Here is a 26,492-nt window from a genome sequence, read left to right on the forward strand (position 1 = left end):
TTGAATGCTAATACCCGAAAGCTGATGATTGGATGTATCCGTAGGTAATGTGTTACCTGCAGCAGTAGCAAGGAGTTGTCCTCTATCATCAACAATTATTTTTATGTTAGCATTCTCTTTGATTGTAATCATCTCTGGAAATGATAATTTCGCATATCCAGCATTTGTATAATAGAAATTCTTGGGTGCTCCAAAGAAATCTAAACTCTCACTGTCATGACAACGCAGGCATACGTTTCCGATAGTGCTACCACTTGTACTTGTTTCATAGTTTCAATACTTCTCCTTTTCGGCATTCAATGCTACAATAACCTTGTTATGTGAACACACTCTATTAAAATGTTCCATCTTCACTTTTTTTTAAAGATATGACTTATGTGTTTATCGTTCCACTGCGTAAAAAATACTGATTTAATACATGCAATAGACTAGGTGGTGTCTATAACCGGTCATAGAATACCAGTGGGAAAGCCAAATCGTGTCTCTTACCAATCATAGAGCACAATTGTTAGAACCGTAAGCATATTTTGACATTTTAAGATATGTACAAAAAGAAAAAAATAAATAAAGTTGAAAAATTTCGAAGTTTAAAAAAAAAGTTTGTTTTTATGAAAAAAAACTGAATTATTAGTTCAGATTTTACGGATATAGTTTTATTTTTCAATCCGAAAATAGACTTAAGTTTCACACCTGTACCAGAGAATTGTATTTTCCATAATTTTCTTACAAAAAAAAACTAGAGTTTACGGTCAAAACTCTCATTAGGTCAGATTTTACGGAAATAGTTTATTTTTATAGGTTTCAGACAACACACGCCTATGAGAGACTAATACCCATCCCCCAAACACTTTTCAGCCATTTCATGTTAAAAATGCGGGGGGCAGGGCACGGTTGAAGTTGTTTTCACGTAAAAAAATACCCTCCCCCTCTTCCATGGAAAATTCCCCCCTCAAGACAATCCCATTCCTGTCAACTTTTGGAGGGTGTTTCTTCATTTTTCGATAATCAGGCAATTTTCTCAAACTCATAGCTTTTGACAGGCAACACTAAAGTTAATGAATCCTAAATCTTTGGAAACAGCCTCTATTTCTGCCCGTTTAAGTTTTGATGTTGCTCCTTACTTTCAGTTGAAGAAAATTTTTTATAATTTAATTTCTGATCGCGGGGGGGGGGCTGGGCACGGTTGAAGTTGTTTTCACGTAAAAATACCCTCCCCCTCTTCCATGGAAAATTCCCCCTGAAGACAATCCCATTCCTGTCGACTTTTGGAGAGTGTTTCTCCATTTTTCGATAATCAGGCAATTTTCTCAAGCTCATAGCTTTTGACTGGCAACATTAAAGTTAATGAATCCTAAATCTTTGGAAACAGCCTCTATTTCTGCCCGTTTGAGTTTTGATGTTGCTCCTTACTTTCAGTTGAAGAAACCTTTTTTATAATTTAATTTCTGATCATGGGGGGCTGGGCACGGTTGAAGTTGTTTCCGGTCCATTCTTGGTACACAAAACCTTGGGATTTTCACGATCCGTCTTATAAACTAATGTAGTTCACCCATTGTTACCTTTTTAAACCCCCCACCAACAAAAATTTCCCTCGCACGTGCCTGGTGATGTCAAACCTACACTCCAATTCACAAATTCATTACCCCTTTTTTTTGGCAAATGCCAATCAAACAATTCTGATTGTAGCATCCAATTTTTTAAATAACAAAGCCTGTCTTAAAAACTTCTAGCGATATCCATTCATGTATGTAGGGGAGGCTACCTCCGGTCCATTCTTGGTACACAAAACCTTGGGATTTTCACGATTCCGTCTTATAAACTAATGTAGTTCACCCATTTTTGCCTTTATAAGCCTCCCCCCCTCGCCAACAAAAACTTTCCCTCGCACGTGCCTGGTGATGTCAAACCTACACTCCAAGTCACAAATCCATTACCCCTTTTTTGCAAATGTCAATCAAAGAATTCTGAGTGTAGCGTCCAATTTTTTAAATAACAAAGCCCGTCTTAAAATATTCTAGCGATATCCATTCGTGTATGTAGGGGAGGCTACCTCCGGTCCATTCTTGGTACACAAAACCTTGGGATTTTCACGATCCATTTTATAAACTAATGAGCTTTTAAAAGATACAAGAACTACTTATTTAACACAAAAATTTCGTTTTAATGGGCAACAAGTAAACACACACACATACATACACACACACACAAACACACACACACACAAACACACACACACACACACACACAAACACACACACATACACACAAAAAAAACAAAATTTTGAGATATCCATTTTGTTGAGCATAGTCAAAAATCTAATAAATATGTCTTTGATGATGACTTAATCCCCCACAGTTCCTGGGGGAAGGGCTGGAAGTTATGAACTTTGTCCATTGTTTGCATACAGTATTGCTTAATGGGAAGGATAAAGACATTTCAGGAGGGATTTTTTCTGATGGAGGGGGGTGTTGGAGGAGGGGGTTACAGGGGAGGATCCTTCCTTATCAAATGTATAGAGTTGTTTAAGTTAGTTATTTAATATAATGCGGTCTGGACGGCCTGCTTTCTATAATTATTTTTTGTATTTCCATAATTTTGTTACTAAAGTATTATATTTTCATCATATTTTGGTATATTTCATTATGATGCCTGCTTTTCATAATTCTTTTTGTAGTTTCCCCACATACATAGTTGATGGAACTTTCAATTATTTCGAATGAAATATTCTTCTTGGTTGAAATATTCTTACAGGTTGAAATTACGTTTCTAACCCCTATATATATTCCATTAGCCTATAAGTAATTATGTCTCCGATATAAGATAGAAACGTGTCCCGGAAAAAAATTTTGCAACATCATAATTTTTACATCAATAATTCTTAATTTTCTCATAACTTTTGATGGATTAAGTTAAACGAAATAATTTAAAGATATTCAAAATCAGCATTAAAATACAATTCGGTTGATATGTATATTGAAAAAATTACAGCACCCGCATCAAACATAAGAACTCCTCCATCCAAATCTATTCAAACCCTCCCTCTTTACACCCTCCCAAGAAGTTCCCATTTCCCTTAAAGAGTTTTTTTTTTTTAATTGGACTTACGACCAACCACCTTCATCTAGCAAATATCTATCGAGTGGCTTAGCCTGTAGTTTTCTATGGTGGTTGATTCAGAAGAGAGTTCCCACTTTTTTCTTAAATACGTTTTACCCTCTTTCTCACTCACAATAAAAAGTTAGAAAAATGCAGCTTTTGATAAGAATTTTTTTCTTATCCTGGATAAAAAAAAATTTCAGCTTTTGGTATGGATTTTTTCATGCTTCTGCTGAAGCTAGTTTCGAATATTGAACTTAAAAGATTCATATGACCATGGTTACAAAGTGTTTATAGATATGTTGGTCTTTATAAAGACCGTTGGGTAGTCATGGGTGTGATGGCTATTATAAAAATTCTTCATTGTTCGTCATCCAGTTAGTGTGATTCCAATCTATATCACGGATTTTGTTGTTCTTCTTCTTCCTGGGATATCGTACACACATATTCCGAGAAGGAATAGTTATCGGGACCCATCTGCTAAAAAATCGAACCTCGTCCTCTGGGTTGTGTATTCTACTCGGAAATATCTCACAATTAAAATCTTCCAAGCTGAATATTGGTATATCTGATTTGCATTTGTCGATTAAAAGTTTATCAGTGGGCACATTCCCTTTTGCGTACAGTGCTGTTACGCCAAAAAAACAGCATATCTCCTAACTTCCTCTTGTACAAAGGATAGATCCTTCTCTTTGTTATAGTATGGAGGTATTATTCTATCGTATAAACCTATTTTGTTTATAACGTATAATGTATTGCGCCATCTGTCTTCATTGTAGTCATACATATTGTAATTAATATGCCAGTGGTAGGAAGAGACTTCTCGATGATCTTTAGTCAGCAATAGAAACGCACATTCAAAAATCACTCCACACGATGATTTCTTCAAGCCAATGAATTCGCAATCGAAAACCCCATACATCCTTGAAGTTATATCGATAGAATGGATGAAGTATTCAAACTGTATAAAATTCCAATTTGAAGCTCGACTTTATACTAAAGAAACTGAATATATTAACACATATCCCAAGACGCACCGGTTTATATTTAATAACCTATTATTATTATTAAGGTCACAGAATATTTATCTTCGCGAATGACAAATAACGATTTTCCTTAAATTAGAATGTTAGAAATCACATGCAAACAAGAAACTGCCGGTGTTTTATACATAAATTTCTCACACCCAGAAGGGACTCGCATCTCATTATCCCAAAGAGACATGCTAATTTGGTTTCATCGCATGGCATATTTTTACAAGTCAATAGCGACTGGAAACTTTTTAGTATAACGTTAAACTATATTTTAAATTGACAACACTGCCCCAAACACCAGTTGTGTATTATACAGTACAGATCTAGGAAGTAAAGCTAGGTCAACTCATAAGACCATTTTATAATCGTTAACCGTTTCCAAAAAATTTATATTGTTTCAAATTTATAATAAATAAGGTATGAATTAATATGCTCTTCAGGGTTATCTTAAATGATAATCACTTTAACCCTTTTTTTTCTCCATCTTCAATTCGCAAATGTTATCTAGACAAAAAAAAAAAACAAAAAAAAACTGAATATATTAACACATAAACAAGACACACCGGTTTTTTTTTACACGGATAATGTACTTACCCTAAAAGGCATGTAGGCCATATATATATATATATTATGAAGTAGAAATCTGGCCTACATAAATTATGTCAGAAACCTGTCCTTTATCACATATTATGTAATCCCAAATAGCACAGGAAGGAACATAGAATATATATATATATATATATATATATATATATATATATATATATATATATATATATATATATATATATATATATATATATATATATATATATATATATATATATATATATATATATATATATATATATATATATATATATATATATATATACATATATGGTCCTATGGCGGTCGTAGAATAACATGGTCCTATGGCAGTCGTAGAATAACATGGTCCTATGGTGGTCGTAGAATAACATGGTCCTATGGCGGTCGTTGAATAACATGGTCCTATGGCGGTCTCAGAATAACATGGTCCTATGGCGGTCTCAGAATTCAATATAAGCATTCTACTAACTCCTTCGATACGAAGTGCCCTAGTATGGAAAAAAAAATACATTGTGCCAACATCGTTCCTTACTTAGGCAGAGCGATCGCGCTGCCTACGATTGTTCATTAAAGTGAATGGGATAGTAAACGCCAAAATCTCTCATATCTTTCATGGTGTAAGGCCTCATTTTATTTGACACCGATTTTTAACATAAAACATAACATAGCCGCACACCCTCTAAATGCCACGGTTTGATACTGAGGAGAGATAATATAACAAATTCACAAAAAAAAATATTTTGCATTAACCTCAGAAGGGATAAAAAAAAGCAATGCGAAGCATAACTACAACATCCTGTATCCTGCTACCAATCACTTTACAATCAACACTCAACTCATTATTTAATATACAGCAATCAAAATAAAATACTAATATTAGTATTTTACATATATAATAAATGTTAAAATAGTAATTTACAATCTGCATCTTTAAAAGACGGAAAAGAAGATAATGCAGATTTGTCTTTTTTTTAACTTGATAATTGCTTTTTTGTTTTGAAATCATGTTGATTTGAGTTTAAGGTCCTAAATATGTTTTTTAGGAATAATACATTCCAATGAGAAGTAAGGACGACGTTGATTAGGCGATTTTGAGCCTCCTCCATTTTGAAACGAGACTTCCTATGTATTTTGGCATTTACTGCTTAAATACAAAACAAAAATGTGTTTTTTCTTTGTCAAAAGTCAGCCATATTCTCTTTTGGATCCTTCGGAGATCTTCTTTTGAAAACTTGGTGTAGAAGGTAAGAAATATACCGTCTCGACGTTCATACCTCCAAAATTCAAAGTAACTAGACCTTTGGTGCCAAGGCACCGTGATGTCTTACTGCATCCAGCAAGTTTTACCCATGGGTCATAGCTGAGGAAGAAAACTACAGCTACGTTCCCCGGGTAAAAGCATTTTGTTATAGGTTTGCTGTTTGCCGTGAAGTTAGAAAATTTTAGAACCTTCTATGTGCTACTTTTTTTACCCGGTCAGTTTTATTGATGGATGGTCCTAAAAATTTATAAGGGGCTAATTCTTCCTTCCCTTTTAATAGTACCCTTTTAAAGATTAAAAAGTGATTGAAGAGGTGATTGAGAGGCCATCCCCCTCTCGAGCCCTTCTTGCTTCTCGGCTCCCCCATATCCCCGTGATATTCCATCAAAATTAGCTATAGCCATTTTATTCAAAGTAGCTAAAAGGTAGCCTGAAAAAGATATGACGCCGGGGGTGGAATAACCCAATTGCCTACATATAGATTTTATAGTTAAAAAATGGGGACATGTTTGATTTTAGGTGTCCAGTCGAAAGCAAAGCCACACATTCCGTCAGGAGAGGGCAGGGTGTTAGTTCAGCCAGAGATAGAATAAACAGTTTCTGTGTCTGATTAGTTTAAAATTAGAGCCATAGATGTTGAGATCAGAGGACCATAATAAAGAAAAAAATTGTGTTAGGGTACGTCCCCCTGAAAACTGTCGCTCAAAAAGAGCCAAATTTTATTTCATCCAGTCGGCTCGAAACTTGCATCCTTAAGTCCATTGGCTAATAGAATGTGAATATAGATAAAAAAAAAAAGTGCATTTACCACTACCCCACCTCTCCCCCTTGAAAACAGGACTGACAAAGGGCCAGAAAGGGTCAATAAACTTTTCTTTTCTGAGCGAATCGAACTCGCTCCTGGAAGCTTTTTGTGCTAAGGGAGCCCTAATGCACAATAAAAAACTAACTGAAAAAAAAAAACTTTGTTTGTCTAAAAATGTCACCTAAAAAAGGGCCAAAGATCTATTGTTTCTCCAAACAATTTGAAACTTACAACATTAGGCTCCTGGGCTAAGTGAACTTTCATGCCTCCAAAAACTAAGTAAATATAAGTTCTCCCAAAAATAGGGCCAGTTAAAAGTCCTAAAGTTTCAGGGCTAAGAGGATCCTAATGCACAACAACCGAGTGGAAGTAGATTTAATTTGCCTAAAAACGGAACAGAAAAACACCCAAAACTTTCTTTCTCAGAATGGCTTGAAACTTACATACTTGAGTATGTAAATAATTTAATAACACTAGTCAAGGTTTATAACCAGAGTGGTGTTAGCCCCCATCCCTTTCCAACCCTCGAACCAGCTTGAGCTTCATTTGCAGTTTACTAAAAACGATATGTATATTGAACATGGTGGTTTTTATTCGTCTTTAAAAAAGAAAAATCATCATAATAATCAAAACTACTAAAAAGAACTAACGAAAGTAGACTAAATATTTAATATATAATTATATTGATTTCCTGGCGATCTTAATAAATTCCTGGAAATATAGTTGTTTAAATTTACAATTATAAAAACTTATAATATTTATTGAATATGTACCTTGTTTTCAGTTAAGCGCAGAAGAAGCTCTGGTTTTTAAAATGCTTAGTGGGCGGTATCCTACTTTTGTATGTGGTAATTTCTGCTCGTTTTAAATTCGACTTGATTATTCACTTCAAACTCTGTTTATATTAGGATCCATTTATTTATTTATAGCAGTATCTATTGTTTTTATGTTTGATATGGCTATTCATTTTATTTTTGTTCATATTTCTGTATATTCATTTGCTCATTGATAGTAATTTCTGTTTGTTTTTTAGTTTAAATTATTATGCGACTTTATTTCTACAACATTGCGTTTTACTTTGCTTTAAAAAACTCATTTTCCTGAAAAGTTCTTCTTATAATTAATTTCAAGTAGAAAGGAAGTAAAATGGCAAAAAATGACCTATTTTATTAGCACCGATCATATAAGGAGTTCCAAGCCAAACGTCGAAGAAAATAAGAAGTAATAGACAGGAGATCATTTTTGCCAGTGTATCCTAGGTAATAGTAATTTGTTTTCTTCTCTGCAGAAGATTTAGTCGTAAAGAAATCTTGGAACAGGCTACACATCCAGTGATGAAGTATTCATCTGCAAAAAAGATAAATAAACAATAGAATAGAAAAATTAACAGCGTCAAGTGAGAATAGGAAAAAAAACTTCCAACAATGAAAAAGGCTTCATGCGGAAATCCTTTTGTGTATAAAAGGAAAGATTAAACTGAATGTAGAATAGAATAGAACATTTGTATTTTATTTATCATAGAGGCTCAAGAAAAGTAACTTAAATCTACCTTGAGCGTACTGTATATACATGGCAAACAAAGACAAAACAGTAAGGGTATTTTTATACTAAAGAAGTTGAAGATGAGACTCCTTTGTCTTGAAAGAAGACAAAGAATAAACCGATTACAGAAATGTAGAAAATTGAGTAGCCATACTCAATACACATATAAAATATATAAAATACATATATATATATTATTTATAAATATATATATATATATATATATATATATATATATATATATATATATATATATATATATATATATATATATATATATTATATATGTATATATATTAAATATATTTAAATATTTAACATAATATTGTATATATTGTATTATTTTGTATATATTGTATATAAATTAAATATATTTAAATATATAATTAAATATATATTATGTATTTATATAATATACATACATATACTCATATACATATAAAATGTATAAAATTGAGTAGTAGTGCCTTATCAGCTTTCTCCAATAGCGATTGATTAATATTGAATGGTGTCTGTATAAGTCGCCAGCTAGCCAATCAATGTCACTTTGCGCATTAAATTGGGTGCACAATTTTGCATTGACCATTATAGTTTTTGCCCGTTATTAGAAAACCAGTGCTTGCGAATATTTCTCCCTGATTTTATTTTCAATATGGGTAAAAAAAAACCACACAGAAATCGTTGACTGGTTAATTTTAATTAAGCTTTAAGTAGGATTTGTATTATCGGACAATCAAACTTATAGTAAAATTGACAAATTAGACTCTAGCTATTATGTGGTTTCAGCAAGCCAGCTGCTAACTTTAGGTTTCATTTAATCAGTCAGAGCAATTTTAGTTTGTTTTAAGTCTGGCCTATTATATGAATTTGCTGCTTTAATTTTTAGGCTTTCTAATTTGTCTTAAACTCTACATATCTTTGAAATTTATTTTTAGAAAATATTTTTCGAAGTTAATCCCCATTTCTTAAATGATTAACCTGGTTTGATTTTAAGCCTTTCAGTATACTGAAATATTAGATTGCACATACAGTTTTTTGTCAAAATTCGAATATTCAGATGAATTTTTTAGTCAGCTATGTTTTAAGTCTGGCAGATATTGATCATTGAACGGCGTTGTGTCAACAGTTCGTGGTAACGAACTGTAAGTAAGGAGCGACCCGGCTCAATGGTAACCGAAACTCTAGAAAACGGTATTTACATACAAATAGATACATCAAAAGCATCAGATTTTAATGCTGATATCAAATATACAATTTCATCAAGTTTAGTCCTACCCATCAAAAGTTACGCGCCTGAGAAAATTTGGCTGATTTTCGAAAAAAGGGAGAAAGACCCTCTAAAAGTTATAAAACCTTAATGAAAATCACACCATCATATTCCACGTATCAGAGAACCCTACTGTAGAGGTTTCAAGCTCCCATCTACAAAAATGTGGAATTTTGCATTTTTTGCCTGAAGAAACATCACGGGTGCGTGTTTATTTGTTTTTTTCCAGGGGTGATCGTATCGACCCAGTGGTCCTAAAATATCGTGGGAGGGCTCATTGGAATGGAAATTAAAATTTCTAGTGCCCTTTTTAAGTGACCAAAAAATGGAGGGCAACTAGGCCCCCTCCCACGCTCATTTTTTCCCAGAGTCACCCGATCAAAATTTTTAGATAGCCGTTTTGTTCAGCATGTTCGAAAATATTATAAGTATGTCTTTTAGGATGACTTAATCCCCCGAAGTTCCCGGGGGGAAGGCTGAAAGTTATGAACTTTACCCAATATTAACATATAGTATTGGTTATTGGGAAGTATACAGACGTTTTCAGGGGAGATTTTTCCTGGTAGTGGGGGGGGGGGGTCGGGGGTTATGTGGGAGGATCTTTCCATGAAGGAAGTTTTAGTGGGGGAAGGGACATTGCTATGAAGGGGACGCCAGACTTCCCAGCATTATTTAAAAAAAGATCATAAATTAAATATAAAAAAACAGGATTTTCAACTGCAACAGCAGCAATATCAAAACTTTAAACGAACAGAAAATGTTACATATATGATTGGGTTCACCCCCTAGTCAATACCTCACTCTTTAAGCCAAAGATTTTTTAGTACTTTCATAAGAGCTATTTATTCTAATTAACGGCCTTTTTGATTAAGCGGTCAGTTTTAAAGAATTGGAACAAAATTCGAACTTTCGCTTAAAGAGCAAGGTATTGACTAGGGGTCGAGCCCCCTAATATACGTATTAAAAATATATGAATATAGAAGTTCGTTACGTAGGTTAATCCGTAAGTTAAGTATATATATTACTAATAAAAACGTTCGTAAATAAAATTATTTATCTCGCACTATGACAAAGAAAACACACAGCTCAATATATATATATATATATATATATATATATATATATATATATATATATATATATATATATATATATATATATATATATATATATATATATATATATATATATTATATATATATATATATATATATATATATATATATATTTATATATATATATATATATATATATATATATATATCAGTAAAGCGTAAATGATATTCTTGTATTTAGAAAGCGTAGGGCCCGTTAGCTCTACTCCTGTTTGTGGTAATTTCTGTCTGTTTTAATTTTGACTATTTATTGTAGTTTCTGTTCAATTTTGGCTTCATGCTTAAATTATTATTTGACTTTAGCTCTCCCGGTCCTTGGTTTATGTAGCTCTTTACTTTTCTTTGAAAAACTTCTGTTGTAGATTTTTTTTCAAAACTAATCCACTGTAAAGACCTATTTATAAACAGTAAACAATTGGCATTATTTACTGCCCTTGCCCCAGGGTGTGGGGGGGGGGTCATATCATCCTTGAAGGAAGTGGGAGTTCCAAACTGCTCAGGGACAATATATTTTGTGGTCTATTTCTTGACCTCCTGACACTCTTCTCTCTTCAAACAAATTCGTACCCCAAAAAAACCCTGTTTTTGGGGGTCTTTTGCCCCAAAAGAAAACAGTTTTTGTATAGTATGATTCGCGTAGCCCAGGGTCCAAACTTTGAGCTGTTAGTTTGAGTCTCAAGTTTCAAGCCTTTCAGGAAAGAAGTTTTGGCCTTCTTTTGGGTGCCGTTTCGGGGAAAACCAACATTTTTCCCCGAAACGTTGGAAAATGTTGGAAAACCAACATTTTGAATTGGGGTCATCTTATCCCAAATACTAAGGAAATAAGTTTTTTTTTACTATTTTCAAAAACATTTTTATTTCTCTTCTCAAAGTATGTATTTATTTTAGCCTAGGGAACGATCATTAAAAGTTTCACTCAAAACGGACACTCAAGTTCTAATACCCTTCCCCTTTTCCACAATGCAACCTATCTTTAAACGACTGGCAATTTGACTTTCAACCCTCTAAAGAGTGCTAGAACTTTCAATTTTTTAGTCAAATGAACGCCCTTCTGAGTTTCTACGACCATCCCTTCCATATGAAGCGGTAAAGAAAGCATGAACCTTTAGTTCATATGTTAATTACGTATGATTACATCTTACGTTAATAACATCTTCATACGATACGCTAAAGAGCTGATTCTGATAACGTGAACTGATCGACCGATGTTGACCTGTAGACTGCGAATGAAAAAACGAATCACTTAGTTTTTCAAATATTGTAAAATTAATATAACATTTCTTAGAATATTCTTTACTCTTTCTTCTCTGCTAACTTGCTTTAGGCTACTGAAATATTTCTAAATTACATTATAAATGAGTAAATTTAAGACGATAGTTCGTGAGATACCAAGCAACTTTGTCTAACATGAATTAACTGGGACTCTAGTCAAGATTATACATTTAGCACAAAATTTTCAAACCGAATTAAACTTTTTCCTTTAGGCCTTAACTTGCAAAGTTAACTTAATAAAACAATTTTACCACTTTGAAACTGAGCTATTGAAAGCAAAACAGTAAACTTTCGATATTTTGCTATTTGTAGACTCTCAATAAACCTTATCGTCGGAAATATAGTTCAATTTAGCATTAAAAACATGAACAATACATAAAATTAAAACACAGTCCTTAATTTTCTCACTCGTTATTTTTCAAGTTGATTGACCTATGTGGGCCAGTCGGCATTGATGAGATGAAGATCACTGCTATGACGACATGCTGTGAAACTAATTACGCCTTCAGTTCTTTGACTTCATTTTCACAATTTCTTAGAGAACCATTTCTTCATAAAAATAATCAAAAATCCGTTGGATGAGGCTTTAAAATTTTGCGAAGATTTTGATGTTGCAAAAAATATAACTTGGGTAACGCATTTCAACAATATAAGAAAACTCTTAATAAGTCTTATAGCGTAAAAGAAAAAAAGATCGAAACAAACGAAAAAGGATTAAATAAACATTGAGTGGGGTTATAGCTTCCCAAATTAATCTTCGCTTTGAGCCGATTTTACGGTAAAACTAATGTCAGTGCTTTAGTACCCTGGTCGGGAGTCTACTCAATGAGAAATTTTAAGTATTTAAAACTCGGTATGTCGATTGCTAATTTTGGTGCTCAGGAAATCAATAAATTGAAGTAAAATCTACTGCTCAGGTAAATCTACTTAACTTTCACGATTGTAGTACATCCGATGGTATTATTACTTGAAAAAAAGTTTTGCTAGGCAAGCATAAGTCATAATATATTATGACTTCAGAAACCATTTTAAAAAAGCCCCGCCCTTCACAACCCATTAAAAAAAAAAAAAAAAAAAACTGTCAGACCTACAATCCAATTTGTTCGATGTTTCTAGGTTATCAGGAAAAGAAAGATGTTATTCCGACTTTAGTTGCCCTTCAATCCCAAAATTCGGAGACTACTACCTCGATTTTAAATACCAAAGAGCACCTACCTGAACAGGCCTACGGAAGACCCGACTTTATTGAGAAACCTAGTTTATCTGTAGGTCTACAAGTTTAAAATAAGGGATATATTTTGGGTGTTTTCTTAGCCCCTTTCGTTGTTTAGTTACGTTTTTTAAACTAATATAAATCTTACTCCCTTTTACAATTGAAGAACAACTTTCAATGGTTAGTCCTTAGTCTTGTAGAAATAAAATAGACCTTTCCCTTTCCGCGATTCAGCTTCTTTGAACAACACTAAATTTAAAAAATGTCATCTCCTGAATTCAGCGGTTACAGACTGGGCTAGTTTCTGCGAATTCGCTCATGAATTTTTGAAACAACAGCCCAACTGAGTAAAACATCATGCAGAATCATCTCATTAAAAAAAGAAAAAAGAAAAAAAGAGGATAGAACTAGCCCAAATTAAGAGAATTGGGCTGACGAATCTCGCCATTTTGAGTTAATATAATACAAGAACACAGGGAAACGCATTTCGGCCTTTCACTTGTATTTGATATTGTGATATATCTGGCCTTAATATAATTTTAGGTTAATTTTTCGTTCTATTTTTTGCTTTTTTAGACTTAAAAACTTTTATTCAATAAAAAATAAAAACAACTTTAAAAAAATACAATGAAGCCCAATAATTGGGGGCAGTTTAAAAAAAAAACTTCGGATTTAGTGAAGTTACTAGATGTGTGAACTTTTCACACATCTCTTCAAAAAATAGGTTAGTTTCCGTGGAACAGGCTACACATCCAGTGATGAAGTATTCATCTGCAAAAAAGATAAATAAACAATAGAATAGACAAATTTGTTCACCCCTCCTCTCTCTCTCTCTCTCTCTATTTAATATTCCCTCAAAGTCCCTTAACCTGTTAATTTCCTTTCCCGAGATATTGCAGATATGGTGTTTTGATAACCTACATAATTATATAATTTTTATTTAGCTCTGTCCTTTTCCCCAAGCCATAATTTGGCTTGCACCTCAAGCACCTAAATAAGAAAATATTTGTAATTATCTCCACTAATTACTTATTTGATGTAAAAAAAATCTTGAGCGAAATTTGGGCTGCTCTGATTTGCTACTTCAGAATAGAAATCTTTTTTTATTAATAGCCTATAGACCATTTCGGGGAAATGTAACTTTGAAAAAAATCAATCTTGTAACGACTATACATCATCTAGTAAGTGTAAAAACTATTAGAATCTGAATAGTTGCGTATTAATAACTATCATATAATTCACAATTTGCAAGTATGATCAAACGACATTGTTAAATTTATACAAGCCGAAAAAGAAAATTTTAAAACTTACAATAATTCAAACTGCTCTCCCTTGAACACAGATAGTGATTAACTTTATTTCTTTGCATACAAGACTAGTATATATAGCCTGATTCTTTACCACCTTTTCAAGTACTAATCAAAACTACAAAAAAAGAAAACAGTAGCTAAGATGTTCTGAATAAATCATGCGCGGACAAATATGTTCCCAAAATACTCAGGTTGCAAGGAAAGAGTTTCATTAGGAAATCTATATAAAAAAGAACATGTGAAAGTTTGTTCACTGCATCAGGACTTTATCTTGTTTTCGCACCGGATCAGGAGTTAGCTCATTTTGCACCGAAGCTACAGATTTTTATTCCTTGCGTTTTTTTCTGGTTCAAAAAGCTGAAACTAACCTTCATTTCCGCTATAAAATTGACAGTGAGGGGTGGGAAGGTGAATAGACCCCTCCCTCCCCCCCCCCAAAAAAAAGATGCCTCCAACAAACAGACTAAAAATAATTGCATGTCCCCGATCTAAGCAAGGTGCTACCTACCTACCTTTCTGCTAAAAAATTGGTAGTCGGGAGTCCGAAGTGCAGCTTTTACGTAGCTCATTTTTAAACTCAGGACTTTCTTTTTTTGCACAGTTGGGCCAATATTCTGGATTTTGGACTTAGATTACTTTTACACCGAGTCAAGACTGACGTTGTTTTTGTACCAAGTATGGACTTGGCTTAAGCTTGCACCGAATCACGACACCGCGTTTTTCTCCACTCGGTAAGGATTTGGCTCGTTTTTCGTTGATTCAGCTTAGTCAGGACATAGTTCATATTGTTATTAACTAGTTCCAACGCCCCACGTGTGGGAACGTGGGAACTAGTCCCGAAGGAACTGGTACATATATAGTTTCCCCGTTTAGATTTAATCCATTTCTCCACCGAATCAGGACTTGGCTCGAATTTGGTTCAGTACAATTAGGAATATAAATTGCCAGGGGAAAAAGGGGGCCAAGAAAAATAAAGGGCCGCTTTATCTTAAGACCACTTATGGTCCTTACAAAAGGCGCTAGTCCTTACAAAAGGCGCTAGTCCTTTTAGTTCTCGACTGAATGAGCTTCCTTGAAGTATCTAAAGCCATCGATTCTATACGAAGTGACTAGGGAATAAAATGATACATTTAAGACAAATCGCTCTTTACTAAGTCATTTCCACTTCGTCATTTAACGGTTGAGAAGCTACAGAATCTTGATCTGTTTTGTCAAAAGAGTGGATCAAAATCGTCGTTTATATACTCTATTTTTTATCGCTATTTTCTGTTGAATTTAGGTTCCAAAAGTATTATAGACAAACGATCACGAATAACCTTTTTTTTGTTAATCAATCTATGAATAATTTCCGACCATTTATGATAATTATCACAATTCATGCAAAATCAGGAGACAGTCTCCGGAGCGCAATAAGAATAACCCTAATTCTTTTTATAAGGTACTGCTCCAGTATCGCATCCAGCTTCAGGGAATTTTTTGGCTCTAAATAATTTCCAGAAGATTATCTTTCCGTACATACGAGAAGGGAGAAGGAGTTTCTAGAAACTGCTGGCCTCAAGGAGCTTAGAGCTGCGACAATTTTCTTGCAGTAGTAGTATCAGTTGCAGTTGTTATAATCTTTCTGCCTTGAGGTTTTTTGTGATTTTAATATTACAGCATACAAAAAAGCAGCCATGTGCGCAAGAATTTTTATTGGAAGATTATGATATTTTTTTTCTTGGGGAGGGGAGAGATTTCTGGTAAACAATCATACAAATTGAAAGACTTAGGTGGGATGCACTTTCCAATGTATTTTTTTTTGCATTGTCCCGGGGAAACAATGGATACCCTTCCCCTTTAGGTCTCAACTATTTACACTTACGCTCTACCCAACTTTTGAACATTAAACTCACCTTACTATGGAAGAAGGATCGTTATATACTGGTTTGTCAAAATCACGACCAACATGAATGTTCAGTTTGTTTTTCTTTCATCATGGAATTTATTCCAATTTTCTTTAGCATGTTTTTATAGAAGGCATCCATCTTGTAGAGGGTGTCCGGAGAAACTAGAAATTTCTGACCCTCCCCCCCCCCTCTTTCGAAAACGATCGTCTGCGTGTCTACACATTTGTTGTGATTTAGTAGCTCAACACAAAAACTAAGTTTTCTTATTTACTCTATTAAAAAGGAGATTCCCCAAACTATAAAACTTTGAAGCCTGCTAGCACCTGGACTCTGAAGCAAAGCAGTTTTAGATTTCTTGAGGAAACTGAGCACCTTTGACTTTTTGCTGACTTTTCCGGTAAGTTGCCAATGAGGTTACAATCTAATCCCGTAACATTTTCAAGTTTCATCCTTTGTCTGCCGCTCTACGTATAAACCCCATCTTCGCCATCTCGTGTGCGAGGCTAAAACTGCCCCTCGGTAGCCTGTGAGCACTCTTATGATTGGATCTCCTTGTGATTGTAGGATACACTCGCAGCAAAAAGATGACTAATCCAACCTCAAACCAATGCCCAAAAAATCATTTTTTGGTCAATATATCTGAATTTTTTTTCAAAGTTTATATCCTATATGGAAACTTTCTTTTACTGATGATTGGGCTGAGAATTTAATTAGTATCTCATTATAAAAATAGTTCCGCGTCATACCTTCAGCAAAATTGGTTTTCGTTATTAAGATCCTTTAAAGGTTTTCTTTAAATAAAGGTTTCAAAAATAGGGATTAATTTAAAGATAGACATAAACTTAATTATGTTTAATGTTTGAATGCAGCAAAACATACAATGAAAAGATTCTAAAAATTAAAGGGGTAATTAAATAGTGATCAGGATGGATTAGCCCCATATATGAACAAGAATCATTTAAATTTTCAATCCGCATGGTAGAAAATCTCTCTCCTCATCCGACTCGAATTGAAGATAAGATTTACTCTTCATTAAATACACATACCATATGACATGTTACTATTACCCAAAGGTTCATTGGCCTGTAAAGAAGGGGGAAGACAAATGAGTTACTTACTCAGAGAAGAAAAACAAAAGAAAATTCAAATGATAACTTACTCACAGACAGAAGAGCAAAAAGGAGAAGAAAAGAAAATAAATAAATAAAATAAAAGCTATAGAAAACACAACTAAATAGAATAAATAGACTACATTAATTAAGTAGATTAAATAGACTCCAAAAAAATAATTAAAAAAAATGAAAAAGATAAATACATAGATAAAAATAACTTCTAAGAAGCCAAAGAATTTTTAATAATTTTTTTTAACAAACCGAATGAGTGGTACCCTCAGCTGATTCAGGCAACGTATGAATGAGCTGATTCAGGCAACGTATTCCAAACAATATGACTCGCCATTATTGGATTAAAATCTGCCCTTATACTAAAACCTGAAAAAACATCGATGATAAAAAAATATTACATCAATTACAGATGATTAAAAATTTTGACTGAACATTAAAGTTTTGCCAACAATTTAAATTGCAATCCTGAATCTTAGCTTTTAAGCAGAAAAACATTAGAACTTTTACATATACTACTACAACTATCCTCAAATAAAAATAATTTTAAAACGAGTGAATTATATGATCATTCTTTCAATCTAATTTTGCATTTTAGCCAGTTTTAACTGTTTTGTAGTTCAAAAGAAAAAAAAAAAACAAAAAAAAAAACAAGGACCATCTTTGGCAATCTGTCATGCTTCATCCGCAGAACGTGTCCTAGCCATTTCATCCTTTCTCTCATTATAACCCTATAAAGCGGGATTGAACTATAATTTTCGTAGAGCCTACTGTTTGGTTCTTCAGTTCAAAATATTGTTTCAGCAAATTAAAAAGACTGCTTAGAAAATTACAAATTCCTATTTTGTAAGCATTATTTAGGCTTTTGAATGAAATAGAATGGAAAGAAAAAGTAGTGACACAAAAAATGTACATGTAAAGTATTAAAACAAGATTATAAATTAAAAAATGTATTCATTCTAGGAAATACGGTTTTTTTCCTTCCTATCCATTTGATTTTTGTTTGGATTTTGTTTTTATACGTACTGTTCAAATACTTCCAGTAAAGTGCTAATGACACTCTTGTCTTTACAGGATTTTAAGGGGCTGGAGTCCTACTGTTGTTTATAGTAACTTCTCTTCTTTCAAATTAGATTCGGTTATTATTCATTTCCATTTTTGTTTGCTTTACTTTTTATCTGTTCAATCTATATTAGTCTCTGTTCGTTTTCGGTTTAAACTTTTTACATAAATTTGCTTCTGCTCATTGTATGTTTTGATATCACTCTTTACTTTTACTTGTCCAAAAACTTGTTTGGAGAAACATTTTGAAAAATTTATACCATGCAAGAGTTCAGATATTCCTCGAAAAATTGTAAAGACCTATCATAGACTTAAGAACACACAATGCCCTTTCACCAGGCTAACGCGAAAACAATAGCTAATATAAGTATTTTGATTCTGCTCTTTTGAACGGTTTTGGTTAGCCCAATTTTTTACGTTTACCCTATCTTTGGCAAAAACGCAAGGATAAAGATAATTAAAAGCTTTTTTTTCAGAGTAACTTAAATTCAACTAAATTTCAGCTGTTGGTGAGGGAGATAACTCTCAAGAAGACCAGAATTAGAAACCCTGACTCAAGCTCTTCAAGGAGGGTTGCGATTCCTTTCTGTGTATCTTACCAAGGAAAAACTACCTTTAAACCAGGGTTTTGCAATTTTGTTTTTAGAAAAGAAGATATGTGATAGATGTTCTATAAAGAATCTAGAAAATTGCTCCAAAATGACGCAGGAGTTTGTTTGGGTTAGTCGCTTCCTGCCAAACTAAATATTAATTTAAAAGCCCTCTTTATTTTGAAACGTTTTAGACTTGAAGAAGAAGTAACTGAGGAAGTGAAAACATTTTATTTTAAATATGGCAGTATTAGTTAAATATAAATACATTTTAGATATTTTAAAGGCTCACTTTGCTTTTCTCTGAAATAAATAAAGGGTAAATCTTATACCTTAGCTTAGAATGGAGCTATTGTGCTCCTAAGAGCCTTCTAATACGTTTTTTCTGCAATGGCCACGTTTTAAGAGACGTATTTATGTAGGATGTAGCAGAGCCATACCATATTTGGAACAAACTGTTTTTACTATTTTGCAATTACTTAAAGGCATCATTCATTATTGAATCGTTTAGCTTACTTTTTTGAGCCCTAAATATCGCAACATCCAGAATCAAAGAGACTATGTAAGGAAAAATGTGGCCTTCCTACTGTTATGCCACATTGTTCAGCTAAAGACAGTAATCTTTACTGGTTTTTCTTCTTTGTTAATTCACCGAAAAAAAACCTGTTTACATAAAAAACCCAAAATAATCTTAGAGTGTGTAACTATTAAAGATTGAAGACACATCTTTTGGGTTGGAGCAAACCTATATGAAAGAAACACGGGAAACTTGGACAAATACAGAAAATCTTTTATCATTTGAAAATCTTGAATAAAAAATTAATCAATAAACATATCTCACAACAAAATGGCACAAATCAGAATAAACATAACTTCGGTTTGAAAGCAATCCGATGAACCAAACAGTATACTGGAAACCTGAAACAAAAGAAATGATTGTGATTCTGGCAAATATTCAAGAATAAAACGTAAATTTAAATGAAATAAAAGTGAAAGCAACATAAAGAGAAAACATTCTATTTTCGACCGTTCTACTATTACATCATTCCTTATATAACTGAAAAGCAAACTTCGAAGAAAGTCCGTGCGTTTGTAGCACACGTTCTGAAAATGTTTCATATAAAATAACGAAAGAATAAACAAGTTAAAATCAAAGATGATTTTTAGACTGAAGAGACGCTGATCTAGGTCTTACAGTCCATCACATCAAGCTAGTTATTCAGTAGATCATGTTCAAGTGCAGCATATCCTAACGGGATTAATTTTCAATAGTTCCCTAAATTAAAGAGACCTGAGGCAGACTTTTTGAGAACTGATTTTCTTTGATGAAGGAAATATTTTGTTACAAGCATCCGGGCTACCAGCAAAAGGCCTTAACCTGCGGGTTCATACTAATGGGTTGTCAAGAAAAATGAAAGTTTTTGACACGTGGCAATATTTTCATAACAAAATGGGTTTTGCTGTTGTATTGACGCAAGTCAGGCACCAACAGAGCAATCATTTACGCCATTGATGCATGTCGAAGGATGAATGAAAACGCCAAAAAAAAAGGCAATAAGATTGAAAAACAGAGTTTTGTATCTCTTTTTAAACAAGTATTTACGAAAAGTAAAAACCACTGGGTGTAACTGCTAAATACAAATACAACGTATTTTCTTTTGATACAAATGACATGCCACGCCAGCATTTGCAGCAACATCCACTGAAAGGGTTCGACTTCGGGGTTAGTGGGTAAATCCCGAGGTCAAATTGAAGTTACTTTTACAAACCAGAAAGATTCTCCTGTAAATGGCTATCTATAGAGTAGTCAACTAGCTCTTAGGGAATTTCTTGTATTTCTATACGCGGCACAAGTTTAATCACTATATACTGCTCATTACTCTTTATAACCTCTTGAAGAGAGTAATCTATATGAATTTGTTTATAAACCATTCATAGCCTTTTAAGTAAACACATAATTTTTTTAAGGCAAGTTTAATTGTAAATTTTATAACCGTAATATCTATAGCTAATGGGTTGCCGACCTTATTAAATGAGGCGTAAATTGAAAGCTCTAGTATCCGTTTAGGGGCCTTAAGTGATTGGACGGCAACCACGCTCGCTCTCCTTTCCTTTTCTGCACCCCCCTCCCCTATGACATTACATCAAAATTTTGAGATAGTCATTCTGTCCAGAAACTTTGAGAGGTCTAGTAAGTATGCCTTCGGGGACAAATCTCCCCCATAGTCACAAAGACATTGGCTCTGAATTATGTAAATAACCAATTGTTCGTGTTAGAGCATTACTAGAAAAGGCGATCGTGATTGGTCTTGGTTCTTCGATCATCTAGGAAACCTCAGGGATTGTTTGCAAAGTCAATATTACTAGACTTTCCAAGGCTATACCCTGGAAACAGGACACGTATCTAAATAAATCAAAACACGCTATGTGCATCTGATTTTCCAGAGCACCTGTAGTATCTTTGAGGCTAGAGGAATCAAGTTTAAACTTTCAGGGAGTGTGGGGGGATGATTAGACCTTAAGTTTTAACTTGAGGGAGAGGGAGAAGTAAATCAAAAGACAGTATGTGTATCCCGGTCACTAACAAAGCATATCTACAATGTCTCAGGAAGGACATGGGAAACAAGTTGAAACTTTCAGGTAATGTTGGGGGAGGGGACAGCACTAAATATTTTCCATTTTCGATCAACCAAAACATTTTTGCATAACAAACTCCAATGGGAGTAAGTAGCAAAGTTAATCAAAAGACGATGTGTGTTGTCAGATTATTAAAATGTCATATCTATAATATTTCAGAAACATTTTGGAGTATCGAATTAAAACTTTCAGGGAATGTTGAGGAAGGAGGGGAATGGTAAATGGTACTTCAATTTTGATTTAGGAAGAGAGCGAAGAGAGGGAGGGTCTAAGGATTCGGTCTCCATTCAGTTTTAAATTTTTGGCACTATGATCCCCTGTTGGACTAGAACATGATTTCGGTTAAGTAGTGATGTAGACCGAATGAGACCACGTGTATGGTAATCAAAACGGCATAATCTCAAGAACAGCTTAGCAAATTGAGTTAAAATAATCAGGAGTTGTTGGGGGAGGGGGAAAAATTGACCTAAAATTTTAGTTGGGAGAGAGCCAAAGGTAAAAGAAAAGAAACTATGCGTCCATGTTGTCAAAATTGTATACCTACAATATCTCTGGAATGACTTTTGTAGATAAAGCATAAACTTTCGGAGCGTTAGAAGGGGGGAGGAGGCAAGAGGACTTCAGATTTTGTCCTTCGAGCAAGGGGATGTGAAGGCAAAAAATGTGTCTCCCATCCACCTAAAAAGTTTGGCACTTTTAGCCCAAGCAGAGATTTGAATCTAATCACCGTGAAGTAGTGAGGTAAATCAAAAGCCGGTATATTCACCAGGGCGACCAAAATAGCATATTTGCAATATCTCGGAAACGACTGGGGGACCAAGTTAAAACTTTTAGAGAGTATTTGGGGAAGGACAAGGGGAATCCAAATATTATATTTAAGGGAAGGGATAAGAGTGACAACAGTAGCAAAGGCGTTATTAGCATTACTATAGCTTTTCTTAGACGTCAAGTAAAACAGAAGGTTTCTTATTGAAAGTAAATTTCGGTATTTGACACACAAAATACTTGTAAAAATTACTATTATAGGAAACTAGAAGCAATATTGCATTTTCTCTTTTAACCTGTGCTTATTTTGCTGTCAATACATAATATTAACATTTTTAAATCTGTTTAGGCTAAAAAAGGATAGACCGCAGGCAGTAGCTGTTTTAGGCCCCATAATACGGGGAGGGGGACAAGGTACCTTAATAAGAGTCTAAAAATATAAAATAAAACGAATTTAATGTCAAATGTCAGAAAACTGGGGAAGGGGCAGCTGCCGCCTGTCCAGGACTTGAACCGCCACTGACAGTAGATATCCATAGAAATATCTCATCTCCCATAGGATAGATTTTTTATATGCCTGCGGCAAGGAATATGCTTTCTAGGCAAGCAAAACAGTACATTTCAATCATTAATCATATCGATCAATTATAACATATTTAATACGCTTCTAACTTATCAGTTCTTACACGCACCTGGTTCAGTTAAAAGTACGACAGAACGTATTTTTCTTACAAAAGTACAATATATTTGCCAAACACTTTTCTCTTTGCTCTTTAAGTTTCAAAACGAGCCTTGAAGAGGTTTTCGTTGTATTACGTGATTTTACAAAATTGTTGAAACTCTGGCAGGTTTTAAATAAAGGTAAAAAAAACAGATCCTCTGGGAGAGGGGACAAGATGAATCTCATGTAAGGCTTAAAAAAAAAGAAGTGAAAATGTGGATTTGAACCATTTAAACCCTGACCAATGAACCTTTTCCCATACCCCTCCACGCCAGGGTACAGTTTTTGAAATAGATTTATATACCAATACCTGAGTCAGGCATTTAGCAGGTTGTCAATAATAGAAACTGTCATGAAGTCTATTTTTGACAATTACATGTTAATAAAGCTCATTTAATGGTGCAATTAGTGCTGAACCACAATTCTTATACACCACTGTTTTTCTGCAGAAGACACTGCACATGGAAAATGCTTCAGTACGCGCATATTATGCACTTGCTCTTTAAATTACATTAAATATCGTCAGTTTATTAAATTTTGCAGAAGATACACAATGATTAGGCCACTAAATTCCTTGAAGAAATTTTAGGTGGAAATCCAGGTTTTAAAGATAAACAAAGATAGTAGAGAATATCAGAGCATCTTTGAACCATCCCAAGTGGTTTCTCAAATTCAATTGCACAGGAAGTATAGTTATCAAACAAGACGAATAGCTTTAAAAGTTCAAAATATGGTTAGTAGAACAGACTACCTAATCGGTACGATCAAATTCCCTAGTCTGACTAAACTATATTGATAAAATTTAATGCAACAGTTCGTGGTAACGAACTGTAAGTAGGGAGCGATTCGGCCCAATAGTAACCGAAACTTTAAAAAACAGAATTTTTGATAACAGTAGATATATCAAAAGAATTTGGGTTTTTCTGTTGATTCCAAATAAATAAGATTCACTAGGTTTAATATTACACAACCAAAGCCATGAGCATGAGAAATGTTGCTTGATTTTCGAAAAAGGGGGGAGGGACAACCCCCAAAAGTCAAGGGATGTCAAGAGATGCAAACACACCCCCAGATTTAGGATATCGATTCAAGCTCCTATCTAGAAAAATGTGTAATTTTGCATTTTTTGCCAGAAAGATCACGGATGTGTGTTTATCTTCTTTTTTTTCCCATGGATGATTGTATAGAACCAAGGGTCATAGAAAACCAATAGTCATTCAAACGAAATCAAAAGTTCTAGTGCCATTTTTCAAAAGATTGGAGGGCAGCTAATCCCCTCCCACACCCCCCTTTCCGCCAAAGATATTCGAATCAAATTTTGAGATAGCCGTTGATTCTGAATAGTTCAAAGATACCTTTGGTGATGGCATGACCAATCTCCCATAGTCCATGGGAAAAGGGCTATAAGCAACACAATTTGTCAACAAAACGTTCACAATAAATCAATGTAAACACAAGTTAAGACTCAAAAGAGAGGAATCAAGGATCCGAGTGGTTGCTGATGAAAAAATTACTAACTTATGCAGAATAATAGTGAGCTTTAACGACTATATTGAATTTGTCAACTATTAAAAGAGCAAACAAGTAAAAACAAAGATAGAATTGGTCCACAACTTCATCTGCACCTTCTCCTTCTTTTATTTCGCATCAGTGCCCGTAACGAGAGGAAGACCAATTCAAGGATAGTCCTGAACTGCAGATCAAATAATTGAATAAAAAACAGTATAATAATAAAAGTAACTACAAAACCTCGTCATTTTGTAAAGTGTATAAATTGAAAATTCGAAAATTAATCTAATCTTAATCTCAACTGCTATACTTTCGGTCATTTTTTAACAACATATACACATGCTCTTTCATTAGAAAACTGAATTTACTTTCATTTCATATAGCCCATCTTTTGCTATCAAGATTTTATAGAATATATTTCGATCATTTGAATTTCTTATTTGCGAGTCAGGGAAATTGAATGAAAGATTAATTGTGTTCATAGTCATTGAAAAATTTAACTTCTAACTTAAACTTTTTCACATGCTGACCAATGGCCTGTGTTGTGCGGGTACCGATCTCTTGATTCACTGCCTCTAGCCGGGACTGCAATGCGTGGATGGTGGCAAACCAATCGACGCTTCCTGTGTTTTTTCCCCAGATTTTTCTAGGTACCCATTTAGAACTGGGTGGCATAATCATTCATTTACACACAGAACTAAATCCAGAAAAGTGTGCGCAGTTGAAGAGTGATACAAAAGGCATGTATGCAGAACGGAAGTCTTCAGCAATGTGACCCAATCCCCAGATATCCACGTTATTTTTATGGTTAAAAGCACAAATTCTTTGTTTTCTATAGTGTTTTTGTATAGCTAGCCAGTATTACAGGTCTTGGAACTTCTGCTTTCCTCCCCTAAAATATTATAATCCTGAAAAATAAGCCCATTGGCGTTTCCAGTTGGTTCCCGTCTGATTTCAATGCACCAATAAAAAAAAAAAAAAAAAAAAAAAAAAAAAACAGCAATGTCAAGTTTTAGAAACATTTTTAGATTTTCTTTAAATTAGGACTAGGTGATTAACGAACGTCTTAGACAGATTGCTTGTCGTTGCCTTGCAAAAATTGATCTTAAACGTAAAGAGCAAGGACATAGGGGGGGGGGGCAGGTTTCCTCATATTTAGTGTAATGAAAGAGTAATGCTAATTTAGGATAAAGAAAGAGCAGGCACTATTTTCAGTGGTAAATATCATTATATCGAAGCAATGTTATATAAAAGTTAAATATCAGAATAAGCAACGGGGATTGATTAGGAATCAGTCCTCTTTTATCTCGGATAAGCATGAACATGATTTTCCACAGCAAAAATTTAATACACAAATCAAGCGAAGTAAAAAGCTAAATAAAACCAAAGAAAAATGACCCTGTATATAAGAGGGGTTGTACCCCACTAACACCCTGCTCTTTCTACTATAGTTTTGCATTTTAGAGAACCACATGTATTCTATTCACAGCTTGTCTTTCAAAACATTGGATAAGAGAAGTTTATTGTTTAACCCAATGCGAATGAACAAGCGCTTTCAATCTCGAAGGCTATGGTAAAAACAAATATATACATAATAGAACATAATATACATAATAAAACATAATATATACATACATACATATATATATATATATAAGTAGAGATGCCTTATTGAGTCGTGACAGCACCACGTG

At 33.9% G+C, this 26,492-nt stretch overlaps 2 protein-coding genes across 5 annotated transcripts in view; both read right to left on the reverse strand.

Moving 5' to 3' along the window:
• The window catches only part of LOC148940024 (uncharacterized), a 318,671-nt gene extending 300,850 nt beyond the window's left edge, over positions 1 to 17,821 (reverse strand). For 2 of the 3 annotated variants that reach the window (XM_089105704.1, XM_089105702.1), the window contains exons 1-2: positions 14,509 to 14,596; positions 7,950 to 8,135 (exon numbers count right to left, since the gene is read on the reverse strand). In XM_089105704.1, coding sequence (XP_088961830.1) covers positions 7,950 to 8,028 — 79 coding nt within the window. In that variant the 5' untranslated portion in view covers positions 8,029 to 8,135; positions 14,509 to 14,596. Of the gene's footprint in view, positions 1 to 7,949; positions 8,136 to 14,508; positions 14,597 to 17,766 lie in introns of those variants that run through there. The other variant, XM_089105703.1, reaches the window with a different exon arrangement.
• A 2,123-nt stretch (positions 17,822 to 19,944) lies between these two features.
• LOC148940025 (uncharacterized) overlaps positions 19,945 to 26,492 on the reverse strand; it is a 143,292-nt gene continuing 136,744 nt past the window's right edge. Inside the window, exon 15 of one of the 2 annotated variants that reach the window (XM_089106509.1) lies at positions 19,945 to 20,084. The gene's annotated coding sequence lies outside the window, so the exon portion shown is untranslated. The remainder of the gene's footprint in view (positions 20,085 to 26,492) is intronic. The other variant, XR_016143489.1, reaches the window with a different exon arrangement.

The sequence above is a fragment of the Artemia sp. Qi Xiang Cuo genome, chromosome 20, assembly GCF_049724085.1.
Source record: "Artemia sp. Qi Xiang Cuo chromosome 20, ASM4972408v1, whole genome shotgun sequence".
Classification (NCBI taxonomy): Eukaryota; Metazoa; Arthropoda; class Branchiopoda; order Anostraca; family Artemiidae; genus Artemia; species Artemia sp. Qi Xiang Cuo.